This window comes from Pinus tabuliformis, chromosome 4_1 (assembly GCF_031772625.1).
Source record: "Pinus tabuliformis cultivar Carrire ecotype Pingquan chromosome 4_1, CPIR1, whole genome shotgun sequence".
Lineage (NCBI taxonomy): Eukaryota > Viridiplantae > Streptophyta > Pinopsida > Pinales > Pinaceae > Pinus > Pinus tabuliformis.
This window is the reverse complement of record NC_142303.1, coordinates 71,763,491-71,778,546: the sequence shown is the minus strand read 5'-3', so window position 1 is coordinate 71,778,546 and position 15,056 is coordinate 71,763,491. Positions and strand designations below refer to the sequence as shown.

Below are 15,056 nucleotides of genomic sequence, written 5' to 3'. Positions count from 1 at the left end.
GAGCATCTACTGATAAGCTTGATTATTTTGTTATTTTCATGTAATGTAATCATTAAGGGGGGATGTTGGAATTAATGGAGTTAATGCTTACATTCCATATTTGAGAAATTGGTTTGTGATGGTTGAGAAATTCTCTCAACCTCTCTATCTAAATTAGGAATAAGTTAGATCTCAGAAACTCTATTTAATAGAGTAATCTGAATGTAAATCTGTGTGTGAGTGTGTTTACACATGCACCATTTGTGCATAATATATGATTGAGTTTCTGTGATTGTGTGAATTTAGCTGTTTTTATCACAATTGCATAAGGAAATAGGTCGATAATCATCAAATGATTGAGGGTTATCAACTTTGGGAATGAGTGCAATAAATGTAGAAATGAACCCCTCGTGCATCTTCCCGATAGTCTGCAGTCCTCAATTGCTATGAGTAGATCAACTCCAATATGATAAAAAAGGTAAGGTAGAATTCATTAGGCCATCCATCTGATCTCTGGATTTTGTCTTTTTTGAACCACTTTAGTATAGCTTCGATCTCTCCCAATGTGACCAACTTGTTTAGTGTCTCCTCTTCCTCTGCCTCCATAAATCTAGGTAATGTCCCGGCTATGCGAAGTACTTCTGCAATGGTAGCTTCTCTAGGCACCCTGAACATTTGGGAGAAATGTCTAGTACCCATGTCGACAAGTTGATTGAATGTATTGGCTTCCCTTCCATTATGATCTCTTAAAATCCAAATTGTATTACTCAGTTTCCGCCCTTGGCACATTGTTGAAATAATTTCAAATTTTCATCCCCAGCCTTTAGCCATATAAGTCTGCTCTTTAATCTCCAAGTCTCCTCTTGTTGTCTCAGGAGTTGAATCTTCTCTGTTTCCAACCTTATCAGGTGTTCCTTTCTTTCCATTGATGAATAACTAGCACTACTAGTGCCCTCCATCTCCAATATGTCAGATTCAATTTTCAGAATAGTAGTTTCATCCCTTATCTTTTTCCCTTTAGCCCATATTATAGTCCTGTGTTTGATTCGAGCTAAATTGTTGGCTATCACCTCAGCCAGTGTGTTGTTATCTTGTCCATAGCGAATCTAGGATTCCATTACTATTTTGTGTAATTCTTCTTCCACCAGCCAAGCTGAGTTAAATTTGAAAGGAGAATTTAGCTTATAATTGGAATTCATAATTTCCAAATATATCGGGAAGTGATCTGATATACCCCCCGATCCCACCCACTATCTTATTCTGTCCAGCCTCTCCACCAGTGGTGCTTTAATAATAAATCGATCCAATCTTCTAGCCAGTGCATCCTCGCCTATTCTCCTATTCCGCCATGTAGGCTGTATCTTGGCTGAGTCAATGTTCATGAGGTTATTATTATCCAACAGGTGCTCAAAATACTCCGTCAAGGGATCAGTCTGAGCCCTATTACCCCATGATTCGACATGTCCCAAGGAGAAGTTCAGGTCTCCTCCTATAATGATATTGTCATTATTCATAAGAGATGTAGTCATCAGATTATCCCAGTATCCCACCCTATTATGACAGGGTCCATATATATTAATCAATCTGAGAGGTACATCAATTTCAGTGGCTGTAATGTCAACTCCCAATAATCCTTCACCTCCCCATATATTGTCAATCTTGATAGTCTTGTTATTGAAACCCATGGTGCATCCCCCGGATCTCCCTCTCACATCTAGTGTATGGAATGTCCGGCCAGGGAGTATGGTCGATAGTATAGTGTTGATAGTTCCCCCCTCTCCCAAAGTCTCTTGTAGAAATAAAATGTCAATCCTCACCGTGCCTAAAAGTCTTCTCAGTGCCAGTTTCTTGTCCGGGCTAGCCAAACCCCTGCAGTTGAAGGATAGGCACTTCATGGGATAACCCAATTAGGGTTGCCGTGTGCTCTAAGAACTTGGTCAATGGATATCTGAATACTAGTCGCCACCTCGATACTAACCCTGTGGATGGCTTTAGAAATGTTGGATTGCCTGCCCGTGGGCAATTTCTGAGCTTTTGTGGGGGGGTCCTCACCCAGTCTATAGGTGTGGGGTTTGGGGTGGGCTAGTGATCAGAGGTTATATCTATGTGAGCTATTTCTGGAAGAATCCTCCCATTCGGGATGAATTGTAGGTGAACCCATAATAATGGAAGGCTCAATAGCCAATATAGTGGGGGGAGCTGATGCAACAGGACAAGTAATGGGACTCAAATTACATGCATCTAAACCCAAACCTGATGCTTCTAATGATAACATAGCAATGCCAGTATTCATAAAATTATGAGAAGAGGGAGGAGAGGATATGAGAGTACCCAGAATCATTTCAGGCCCCTTTGAGCGTGATCGAGTGACCCGAGCATCAGGTGTCTAGGCGCCCACTTGATGAAGATCCTCCCCAGCCACCCTTCGCCTTCTCGGAGGTTCTGCTGCTATGTTCAGTGTAGAAGTCGAGTCAACATCCGCTTGAGTCTGAGTGCTCGTTGTAACTAGTCTTCTGGGGGTCTCAATAAGCACATTTGTAATCAATGGGCAATCCTTATACAAGTGCCCAACCTCATGACACCTTCTGCACCGAAATGGAATCCCTTCATAATCGAGGATCTGCCATCTTATTATATCCCGGAATTGTAGCCGAAGGCTTTCAACTAAACCTTCTCTGGTATCCAGATGTACCAGAATCCTGGCAATGGCTAAGCTGTCGGATTCCATATATGATCTATCATGATCAAGATAAATGCCCAGGTCATCCCCAATGCATCTGAAAACATCATCCGACCAAAATTGTAGGGGCAATCCCGGTAGTCTAACCCATATAGGACCCGCCCCCATTTTCTCTTTCTCCAGGTCGAATAGTGGTGTCCATCGCTTGAGAAGAACCAGAGTCATCTCAATGTGCCAGTACTTGGACAAAACCCAGTTGGCCTGGTCTGGTCGCGCGAATATAAGAGCAAACCAACCTCTCGTCATGGTAAGAACTGTCAACAACTGATCCAGTAGGTGTCCCCAGATCTCCACTGTCTAGTGCTTTAACCTAGCAGGGGTGTAATTCCGACCTCTAACCCGGCCAACAATCACAGTGCTCTCAGTATCCGCGGCCTGTGCCATACTGATGCCCTCTCCAAATACCAGTAATCGCCCATTTCACGCACCTTGGTACATTTGGATTTTTTCTTTCCCCCTGACCTCTGTGAGTGGTTTACCGGATTTTGGTCAGTCTCCTCGGGTTGATTCTCGTCTGAATCCGATGCTCTGATTTCCTCATTTGCTTGTTCCTGTCGTGGAATGCCATCAAAGCACCTAGATGTGCGAGCCGAGTGTGGAGGTCGCAAGCCTTGTGGGTCGGCACCTGTAAAACCTTGTGTGATATGCCCTATATTGTCAATGCCAAATGTGTCTTCCCCAAATACGCTCGTGCCCCCACCTGCCATGAAAGTCTCACCATGAACATTTGTCTTTTATCCCTGCTGCTCGTATTCCCAGTATTGGAGCTCAGATGGCGACAAAATTTGCAAAATCGGGTGAGTCTGGTCCTCTTGGTAGTGTAGGTAATCCACATTCGCAGTTGTGCTCGGGTGAATAAACCCTAGGTCATTGATGTTTCCCTCCACATTAACCATCTCCGTTATATATGCTTCTACCTGGACGTCCGGTTCTTGGGGTGGCTCCAGTGTACGCCCAATTGGTTGTTGATGTGGATCCTCCGCCCAAATTTGGGTAGCATCCATTGAATCTGAAGAGTAATCGACGAGTTCCTCTTCCATACAAATGGTGTTTGCACTATCGCCTTTCCAATGTCCCTATGCTCTGTTGTTTACTACAATCTTTGACAAGTTCTGGCCTAGTTGTTCAAAAGCTATCATCCACTGTTCATTCTCCGCTGCCTGTTGGCCCAGCTAAACTGCACTAACCCAGTGATACTCCCAATTGCCATGGTCATGTGCCCTTGGTGCTTCGTTCCATGTCTGCCTATGCCATTGTCAGTTAGCCATTCACCCATATGCCTCCCCCGAGACCGAGGGTTTCACCATTTTCGCACTAGGGTTCTCCTCGCTAGGGTTTCCTCCCGTTGTGGTAAAGCCTCTCCTCTAGGACCAATGTGTATCCATGTTGAGTTTGTTATCTATGTGGGATGATCATTGCTTATGTAATATTTCATTTTTATTTTTTTTCTTGTCTCTCCAATATTTCTAAGACGAACAATTTGTTTGTGTGATAATATTATGTGTCAACATCTCAAAATGGTTCCTTTGCATTAGATGGAGGCAGCAATATGTGGGAGAATGCTTGGTATATTGCTGCAGATCGTATTCATGGGAAAGGGTTCTCTAGTACCTCAGACATACCTATTCACACCCCTTTACTTAAGCACAATAGCAATAGTATCTAGAAAAATTGTTGAAGTCATGGAGATTACAACTCCTGCATCAGTTAATGCCACTGATGCAAGGAATCTTGTTTCAGGAATGAGGTCAGCAGACTTGGCAGTGTCAAGGAGCAATTTATTGCCAGCTAGAAGGACTAGGGCTTCTAACTTAGGGAGGGGTGGGGGTAAGCATAGCCCCCGGGCAATTATGAGTTCACCTCCCCCACTCACATTGTCACCACCAGTGTGGAGTAATCCAATGAATGAAGGGATGCAGGGGTCCACCATTTAGAGCAGTATGCATCGTGAACCCCATCAAATGACTGCAGCAAGGCATCTCTGTCAATCTTAACAAATTGGACACAACCCTACACCATAAGTGCTGCTCCATGGATGCCTCACTTACCTTTCCCTGGACCATGGGTGGTCCCTCCTCAAGAACCACCATAGAGTCTGGCTTACAGATTTTTAATTTTGCAGTTCAGAAGGAACTCAGGATGCACTTAATAACCGGAGGAATTCTGTATCACCTTCTGTACGATATATGCCAATTAAACCTATTATTCCTCATTTCCCAAGTATGGTGGGGGATAATACAATTCACATTGCTGTGAATGCTGGTACAAATGTTCCAAAAATAGGTGTGGTAGTTGGTAGGCAGTCCAGCAAGGAGCAGAAACCTAGAAAGAGGAAAAAGAAAAGTGTTTTAGAAGAAATTGTTCGAATTGGTGGTTTGCAAGTGACATCCAGTGTTCCTAAACACCCTACTGAACCCACATCATTATCTTCCCTTGGGCTATCAATGATTGTCTCAGCTACTTCAATTCTCTCATTGCATAAGGTACTGGCATCCCGGGTACACCTTCTATTTCTCTGTCAATAACGGAGAAATTGTGCCCTATCTAATGGTCAACAATGGTCATGGCATCAACAAAACAGTCCCTAGTTATGGCTTATTATATCAATGCAATAACTCCTTTTCTCACTTCCAGACTTCCTTCAAGGGCTGCGGCCTTCCTTCTAGCAATTCAAATAATCCTTCTAGACTAATTCTAGTCGTCAAACATGCCTCAAGACCCTTCTGCTTCCATAAGACAAGGTCTACAGCTTACCTGGGCTGTTACTTACCTTTTCGGCCCCCTGTCCAAGCACTATTAGGCCTGTGACCTGCTTGATGAAGCCTCCTAGTGCTGTGGCGTACCTGAAGAAGAGTGATCCCACACAAAATATTCCCAACACACATTCTGAACTGCCCTTAAGTCTGCGACTGCCTTCCTGTAGAATCTCAGCCTACAAAATAGGATAAACACCACCCAAAACATGCATCAAATTAACCCCGACTTGCTCCTAACAGCATCAGCCTCCTGCCAAGGAACTCGGCCCATCAAACAACCCAAAACAACCTTGCCTTCTTCATTCGCTGGAGACATCTTCCTTTTGCGGCTATTTCATAGAGGAGAAAATAAGATATGTGTATGTATGAAATGAGGTTGGAGGTCACTTTCTTTTATAGGAGATGGAGAGGGTTTCAACTTGATTAATTCACACCAAGCCGACCTCGTTAAATCGCTGATGTGTGGGCTTGAATCCAAAAACATATTTCTCCTTGTCCAAATTTGCAATCTTTAGTTCAATTTTGGTCCTCTCAAAAAGAGGAGTTCAATGCCACAATTATTTTCTTCAAATAAGCTTCCCAAAGTGGAATTTGGCCCTAGTTTCCAATTTTAACAGTGGTGAATTCCTCATCAATAAAATTCCTTCCTACCATAAAATACGTAACAAAGCTCAAATATCTTTAACTGCAGTAGCAAGAGACTGCTCTCACATTCCAGATCCTAAGCATTGGATTCATTCATTCTTGAAAGCTAATGGAAGCATTGAAAGCTGACATTGGCATCCCGTGCAGAATAGCATACAAGTATTGCACTGCTTTGAAAGCTGACATTGGCATCACATGCAGAATAACATACAAGTATTACACTGCTCGCAGGATCCCAATGTCCAGTCTAGGTTACTGAGAATTTCATTAACGATGTATTAGTCCTCAGAGACATCGTGGTAACAAGATTTCATTGTTGTATGTTCAGGTTTGAATGACATACATGCTTCAGTCAAACCTTATACAAATCACCTTGATACGGGCAATCCTCAAAAGATCTCATATGATCTTCCTGCATCAACCTAATTAGTAAACGATATCTACAAGTTCTACTGCTTATGAAACTTTATATGGCATGGTATCTAATATGACATTGTGGTGATTCTCATAGTCACAGAGCATTGTTTCTTTGCATGGTTTTGTGCACCAGTCATGAAAATTGAGTGTTGTTCTCAACTATGCCTTGCTACTGCATAAACATTCCCTGGCAGCATTTCCATTTGAGCATATGGTAACAACGACATGCAATTTCCTGAGTCAAAAGAATTCTATTATCACCTGTTGTAGTCCAGCGGTGTGCCATCCCATCGCTTTTTTAATCCCAATGTATATATCCATTGCCAAGGAAATCTTGGCATCTACTTAAATTGATTTATTGTACAAGCATAAGGTCTTGTGGCACTACACGGTTAAATCCAGGTCTCCACTATGCACATGAATATCTGTTTTTAAATCCAAATCCAGGGTTTTTAAGTCTACCTTCCCTTTAGGTTGATATAAAATGAAGATTGTTTGAGTGTTCCGGCGGATTGCTATCACCGAAATTTAATCTCTGGGGATGGTTGGATCATTAAAGAGATTAGGAAATAAGCTCCATGCCAAGTTTGTTGGTTTATTTCGGGTCCAGTTCCCCTGCTTTGGTACAGAGTGTGTACGTCTTAATGGAAAAAGTATGGTTTTCCGAGACTTTGCTGGTGATATGAAGAATCATCTTCCAATGCCTCAATTACTTTTTACAGGAGTGAGCCTGCATTAGTTTTTCATTCCGTGGGGAATAATTTACATAGTGTAATGATGATATCAAAAGTAGGGTAACAAATAATTAATTCAAGCAAAAGAGATACAAAAGAATTAAAAAAAAATGTAGAATGTTGTGAATGATGAACTGTAACGGGTTCCCCACCTATGCATTGCAATTTCCTACTACTGCTCTGCAGTATCTCGTGGAGAATCAATTATGGAATGAAGGTGTGACTACTCTGCCTTATCTGATTTTTTTAAGGGAAAACTTGTGAATATCATTATTTGGAAGAATAGGGGCCTGTGGTCAATGTTTCCCATGCTGCCCACAAAGTGCCTGTCTAATATGCTGGGCAAAAAGGCAGATTCAAAAGGCATATATTTTGGCCTATTACTGTTTATTGCTACCATGGTGGATCTTTGTTATGCTAGCCCCTATTTTGACAAAGGATAATTCAAATGATAGCAATTTCCTATCCATTATTGTCGATTGTGTACCTTTTTCTGTGGCCATTGCAACATTCCTTGGTTCCAAGCATGTCCAATTTCCTAACTCTTTATGTAGTTGATTGTTGCTCATCTTATCTAGTACCTTTATTTAAGATTTTTTTTACTAGGAACTCTTGGGTATTCATGGAAAAATGATCTTAAACCAACCCCATTTCTATGAGTGAAAGGAATGTGCCTCATTCAAGGGTACTGGAGAACAAAAAGCTCAGTGTTTTTCTCTCAAATCTCACCTTTTGTCTCGACAAAGTCAAGAGTACCATCTTGGGTCTTGGACCTGCTAGAATATGGGATTATGTTGGCCTGCAAGATGATGGTGATGATTGTTGAGAAATCTAGCTTTTTGCAATGGTTGTCATTCATATCTCTTTGAGCCACAACTCCTTAGATCCAAGCTTGTAAGACTTTTGTTATAGGTTGCTCCACTCGAACTCCAAATGTAAACCTTTTGATTATGGTGCCAAATGTTTCAGTATAAACATCTTATTGAGGATTCTATTTATACAAGAATTGGCAGATTAGGTGATTGTTGGACAAATCAATAACCAGATTGACTGTGTAGTAAAAGCACACTACCACAACAGAAATAAATGCCAAGTAATGCAGTCTACGAATATGCTCGAAATTGACTAACAATATTCCATTTAGAGATAATGCTCGTGGATTATTGCAAGGCAAAGCTTTGTTACAATACTTCCATAATTTTCATTTCATAATTGGGGCAGAGAAGGCCTCTACCTCCCAGGTATCATGACAAGAATTTCATACTGGGTAATATCGCAGTATTTTCTTGGTAGTATAGTTTAACTCTAGTATTGAATATATATTCCTGGTTCATGAGTTCATATTGTCCTATAATAAAGATAGATTGTACAGTGCAGTTGGGCACTTGGAATGTAGTCCAGCGAGACTACTGTGTAGACAATCTATGTAAAACATGTAAATAGAAGTAGAAATTGATATTTTCCTTTTGTAGTAGGCAATGATCATAGATAAGGATACGATGAAATGCCCCTTTTAGTTTATCGTATTATTTTGATAAATAGTGGGCACTTCATCACAATTTAGGATCCTTGTTCATTGCTGAATTCTGGAATTTATCTGTCAGTTGTTACTCATTAAAAAAAAACAACATAAATTTTACAGGATGTGTTACAGTTAGCATCTCAAAAGAGTTCTGTATTAGTTTCGGACTATGAAGCTAAGCTTGCTTCTGCAGTTGTGGCAGCAGCTGCTGCTGCATCAGTCACCAAGGCTGCAGCAACAGATTGCATCTGATGCTGCTTTACAAGCAAAGCACATGGCAATCTCTGAGTTCTGATGGTAAACAGGATGTTATTTTCTCTAGTGAAGTTGGATTGCTTGAAGGCAGCTAGGGCCATTCCTACTCAATCATTGCAACTGCCAAGGAAGCTGCCACAAAGAGGATTGAAGCTGCTTCTGCTACTACAAGGAGGGCAGATAATTTGGATGCAGTTGTGATGGCAGCTGAACTAGTTGCACAAGTTGTATCTCAAGCAGGAGCTGTTGTGGCCATGGGTGATCCTATTCCATTACTGCTGAATGTTTTACTGGAAGTTGGTCCAGAGGATTATTGAAAGCTAATGGTCCAAGCATAAAATATTCAAAAATATGATAATCTTCACAGTGAAACACCAACTCAAAAATCTGTTATTAAAATGACATTATTGTATAAGAGAGATGCGTTCAAGAACGAAACCTCAAGGAATACGAAAGAAGGCTTGAAGGGTTCTGCAACAGATTTGTTAAAGCATGTGGAGAAGGATGTCACACAGATGCCAGATTCTTCACAATATGATATCTCGACAAAAAAGGATGTGGAAGCTCATAAGAAGAATCAAGCTCTTCGTACAACCCAACTTGTTGTACTTGTTTCTGTTACAGAGACAGTCACAAAGGGGGAAATAACAACTCTTGTAACTGAACCTTGTTCTAAAAATCACAGGGATCCATTTGCTTCAAAGGCTAGCGACATTAAGGAGGGATCACTTGTGGAGGATGGTGATCCAGCAAGGATCTTTTCACTTCTCTGATATTTGCTTTAGCATTGCAATATCCTTTATCATTCCCGCTGTCATTGCTAAGAGAAAACACTGATTGGAAATCAAATTTCTGTAAACAACCTAAATGCCTTGTTCGGTTCTCAAAATCATGTTGAATCATTGACTAGGTTGTCTCCGATGAAGAGGGTCTTTAGGCTGTTTGGTTTTCAGCCAAAGTACTGAGCTTGAAGGATGGGAAAACTTTTATCTGCTATGATTAACTGCTTACAGATGAAGGTCATCTAAATCATCAAACTTAGTATCTTGCATCTTTCTCTATTTTACAAATCTCTTTCTAAGTTATTTTTTAAGTGGAAATCATTGATTTAATAAAGGAAGCATACATGATATGATTTATGGTATGTCCTTCAACTTATGCAGGTCCAGGTAAGCTTCAAGAATGGATACCTCTGAAGCGAGATAATGGAAAAAAACCTAGAATTCGTATGGCTCATCCTATGACCGTAATCAAATTTGAAGGCAAATGGAAGCGCTGCAGAGCAACTATGGGTAATTATATCTGGTATGTGGGAGATCATGTGGATGCATGGATTTGTGATGGCTACGCTCTTTTTATTTTCTCACATAAAGTTTAGATTAGAGCACCAAACAACTTTTGCACAATCTCTTAATTTTTATACTTATCTATGGCTTTTTGTCTATATTGCATGATTTAAAGGGAAGTGGCCCTGAAATTGTTCTTCCTTCTTACATTTTATTGTCTATAAATTAACATCTTTGATTTCTTATATTTCTTCTTATTTTTGTGACTTGAAGCATGAAGTTATACAGCTTTTTGTCCATATTGCATGATTTAAAGGGAAGTGGCCCTGAAATTGTTCTTGCTTCTTACATTTTATTGTCTATAAATTAACATCTTTGATTTCTTATATTTCTTCTTATTTTTGTGACTTGAAGCATGAAGTTATACATATGCTTCACTCAAGATCTCTCATTTCTTTGATCTGTTGTTAGTGAACGATGTGGCTTCATGGGTTTGTTCCTGCAACGGTCTGCTAAAATGGGTCATCAACTGGTCAGTTGGTTTGACTGTTGTCTGGAGTCAACCATTTGGGTTGCTGGGTAGTAACTTTCCATCTGATTTGTTGCCTCACAGTTGTCATACTCATTTTGACTCATTTCTTTTCAAGCCTCCCCACACACCCCCAATACACACTGCAATCATTGTGGTTACATCAGTTGAAGAAACCAGTTGGTTTCAAGTCATTGGTACCATTCCATAATGGTTGCTCCTGATATTAGCAAGCAACCATTTGGGATTATGGCATGATTGGTTGGGGTGAGGGTTTTCCCAAATTCCCATGGTTGAGTATCGTCAAACCAGTACAATTATCGGAATATGTTGTTTGCTTCAGCTAGCTGATTGTTTTTTTCTTTCCCACATCAATGGCATCTGTAAACATTTTCTAGTTTTGTAAAACATCATAACAACTAAATCCTAACTTGCTTAAAATTCTCCCCTTTATCTTGAAGATATATAAGTTTCAATTGTTTTCTACATATGTTACTATCATGTACACATTATGCTGAATGATTGTTCACTGGACAAGTGTTTGAACAATGCTTTCCCTTAGGCTCTGACCATACGTGTTTGAACAATGCTGGCAGCTGCAATAGTGCTCACTGCTCAGGACTAGCCCAAGGTCACATATTTTAGCACTAACAGTATACTAAAAATGCTTATAAGATACCAACTGTTCAATATAATTGTCAGAGCTTGTCGTTTGATCCTCCAATGAACTTCATCCTTAAGGGGAATAAATGAAGATGAGGCATGCATATAACTATTGAAATTGTTGTAATTTTACAAAATTCATGAAGGAATTCACACAATTTATCACCAAAGCTTTCAATTTACTTGCCATTTCAAATCAAGATTTAGTATAATTAATATTTATTATGGTCACGTAAGTAAATAGTTTTTTCCTTTACGTAAATAAAAGTACATTAAAGTACTTTAGTCTAATCAATAAATTAATGGAAAATCGGTATGCAACCTTTTTCGCTCTTCACTTGTATAAATGTTAGAAGACTTATTGCTGAACAAACAAATATTTGATTGTTTTCTCTCTTTGCTCTACTAGTTTATTTTTCTGATTTGGTATCAGAGCCAAGGTGTGAATAAACTAAGGCTGAAAATGAGTGAGGGATTCAGGGATTGGCCTGCCCAGTGATGGTTCGGTGAACTACATTAGATTGCAGAACCCCTGACTTTGTAGCTGTCTAATAATGCCTTCTGGTAAAAAAGTTCTCTCCACTGCCAAGGATAGCATCAACTCCAATCCGCACGTGGGCCCCATCTCTGACCCTCCAAGCCAAATGGTTCTTGATCACTGAGAAAACTAGGGTGAGTGCTTTCCAATGATTGGAAACATTTTGTATGCTCTTCCTCCCAGATTAAAGCTAGTCAATTAGAGGGTTGGGTGCAATGTATTTCTGAAAGATTATCTTGCTCCATAAGCTTTATGAAAAACGATCTTAGTGTTCTAACTGCTGGACTTGCTTCTCTGACTTGGTCAATCTATGCATTTGAGAGTTTGTAATTTGCCAATAATAATATGTTCCCTGATTGTAAACTGCTTGCTACTAATTACGAAAGTCATTTGTCTAATGTGCAAATCGAAAGGAAAGTATGGGGAGAACCACCTTTTGGGAGAGGTCTACACGAGAAATAAAATCTCACCAGAAACCTACGTCTGCCATGATTTTTGTTTTCCTTTGAACTCTACTTTTTGGCATTGTCTAATGAGAATGGCCAGTGTTCTTGTGCATGTCATGTATGCCCATCTTATCATGAATTAACCAAAACTGGATTTTTTATGGTTTTGATATTCTCTGTGTCACTTTCAGGCCAGAACTCCATAAGGGCATGGATTGAAGAAAGGAAAAAGCACTTCATGCCAGTTCTGCTAATATGTATATACAAGGAGTAAGTGTTGTGATCTAACCCTGATAAAACAACATGATAATTTTGAAGTGGATTATATTTTTATTCTGTGCTTGTTTTAACTGTTAATCATATTAGAGGATTTAAAAGCTGACTCCCAAAGCTTCCTTTGATTTTTAATTTTTCATGTTGGTGTGGCACTATATTATGTTCAACAGGGTGAAAATCCAGAACCAAAACTGTCATCATCTCAACTTCATATACCTGTTCCACTGGCTAATTTTTTTTCTGCAAAACAGTCAGGATCCGATCATTCACAAGCACAATTATCTACATCTGGCAACAAAGTAGGAGACGAAGTACATGATTTTTTTGAACAAGAGAATTTATCTCAACAACAAGCTCAATTGGACAAAGCGAATTGGTCTGTTATGAACAATGATGACAGCCAGAACAATGAGTCCCACCACATACAGCAGCCATCATATAACACTGAGCCTAGTAAGTAGCAAAAACATCCTTTTTAAAGCTAACAATGCCTGTGATAATGCAATATTTGATCATTCTCAAAATAATTACGTATTCTCATCTGTGATGCTTTCATTCGTGCCAACAGACATGCAGCCTGATGACATGCGACATTCATCACGCATGGCATTAGGTGTCAGAAGTCCTCGAGAAGGTCCAAACAATAATGTTATGAAAAGTCAATCAAGGAACCAACAGTTGATTTTTGGCAGTCCAGTCAATGGGTCTTCAGCTGGTCATATCAGATCAAATCAGGCAAATTCAGCTGGAGATGGTCGAATGCGGAGCGAAATTAGTCAAGCACGGAAGCTTGGCAGGGCCTGATATACAACAAGGACACATTGTTGTTCAAGGCTCGAATCACAGTAGGAACAGTTCAGAGGGGGTGGAAAATGTGGAAGCTCGGGTTAACTATGATTTTCTTGGGAGCCAACTTCTCTTGAAATGTCAGCTTCAAGTAGGTTCACAATTCCATGGTACAAGGTTGCAACCAGGATTAGAAGAGTAGCCGTGGAAACAATTTTCATACCATAAGTATTTGCAAGAGTTGCAGAGGCAGCAGCAAATTCTGCAGCTAGAGCAGCATGCCGACAGCAACAGGCTCAAAAGCTAGAGCAGCAACCAAGGCAGCCACAATCCCAACAGTTAGGGAAGCAAGCAAGACAGGCACAAGCCCAGCTGTTAGAGCAGCAGGTAGCAAATTCTGCAGCTAGAGCAGCATGCCGACAACAACAGGCTCAACAGCTAGAGCATCAACCAAGGCAACCGCAATCCCAACAGTTAGGGCAGCAAGCAAGACCGGCACAAGTCCAACTGTTAGAGCAGCAGGTAAGACGGTAGCAAGTCCAGCTGTTAGAGCAGCAGGTAAAACGGTAGCAAGTCCAGCAGTTCATGCAGCAAGCTCGATGGCAGCAAGCCTAGCAATTAGAGCATCAAGCTCGCCAGCGACAAGTCTAGCAGTTACAACAACAAGCTCGACAGCAGCAAGCCCAACAGTTAGAGCATGCTTGACAGCAGCAAGCCCAACTCTTAGAGCAGCATGTACGACAGCGGTTGGAACAGTAAGCTTGAAAACAACAAGCACAGCAGTTAGAACAACACTCTAGGCAACAACAAGTTCTTGCTTGTGACAAACAAAATTTAGGGAACCAGTTTTCTCCATCACCCTATGGTTCTTCTATGCATAATGTGTCTAACTTTATGCATTCTGGTGGCTTGATGTCTCAGATGACCATTGAAAGTCATAACCCATCACTTTTATTAGGTAATCTTCACCGGTTTAATGTCGGAAGTATGAATGGGATGTTAAATTGTACACCCTCTCTTCCGGGTTTATCTACTGAAGCATTATTATCCGAAGGTCCATATTTAGCATGGCTGGACATTGCTCTGATGAGTGCACATCTGGATCCATCTGTTTATGGCTCTTCAGCTAGTACCATGAAGGATGCAGTTGGCCAGCCACTGAACTTGTATACCGGTTCACAGGTAGCAGTGCAAGAACTAGCATATACAACGAATAAGATTCCTTCAGCTGCCAATCATCAAGTAGGAAAACCAGTTGTCCGTACTCCAGTATTAGGAGCTTCTGCATTGGGTAATTCTCGCACAAGTTCATTAGATCCAATATCTGTTGAAAATGACGGGAAACAAAAGGCACTTAACAAATCCTTATTTGGGCAGAGCTTTCCATATAATTTTACACAGCCATCTGAGACTTCTCAGGGAATAAGTAATTTCTCCAAAGGTACCGCTATTCCAAGAAATTCCCAAGTGCATGACTTCCATTT

General features: G+C 40.5%; 1 protein-coding gene across 6 annotated transcripts in view; it reads left to right on the top strand.

Annotated features, from left to right (window-relative positions):
- Window positions 1-15,044, top strand: part of LOC149174199 (uncharacterized) — a 33,625-nt gene extending 18,581 nt beyond the window's left edge. The window contains exons 2-6 of one of the 6 annotated variants that reach the window (XM_089419234.1): window positions 8,914-10,067; window positions 10,212-10,353; window positions 12,702-12,780; window positions 12,957-13,239; window positions 13,355-15,044. In XM_089419234.1, coding sequence (XP_089275360.1) covers window positions 12,766-12,780; window positions 12,957-13,239; window positions 13,355-13,590 — 534 coding nt within the window. In that variant the 5' untranslated portion in view covers window positions 8,914-10,067; window positions 10,212-10,353; window positions 12,702-12,765 and the 3' untranslated portion in view covers window positions 13,591-15,044. Of the gene's footprint in view, window positions 1-8,196; window positions 10,068-10,211; window positions 10,354-12,701; window positions 12,781-12,956; window positions 13,240-13,354 lie in introns of those variants that run through there. The other 5 variants (XM_089419233.1, XM_089419235.1, XM_089419232.1 and 2 more) reach the window with 5 other exon arrangements.
- The last annotated feature ends 12 nt before the right edge of the window (window positions 15,045-15,056 follow it).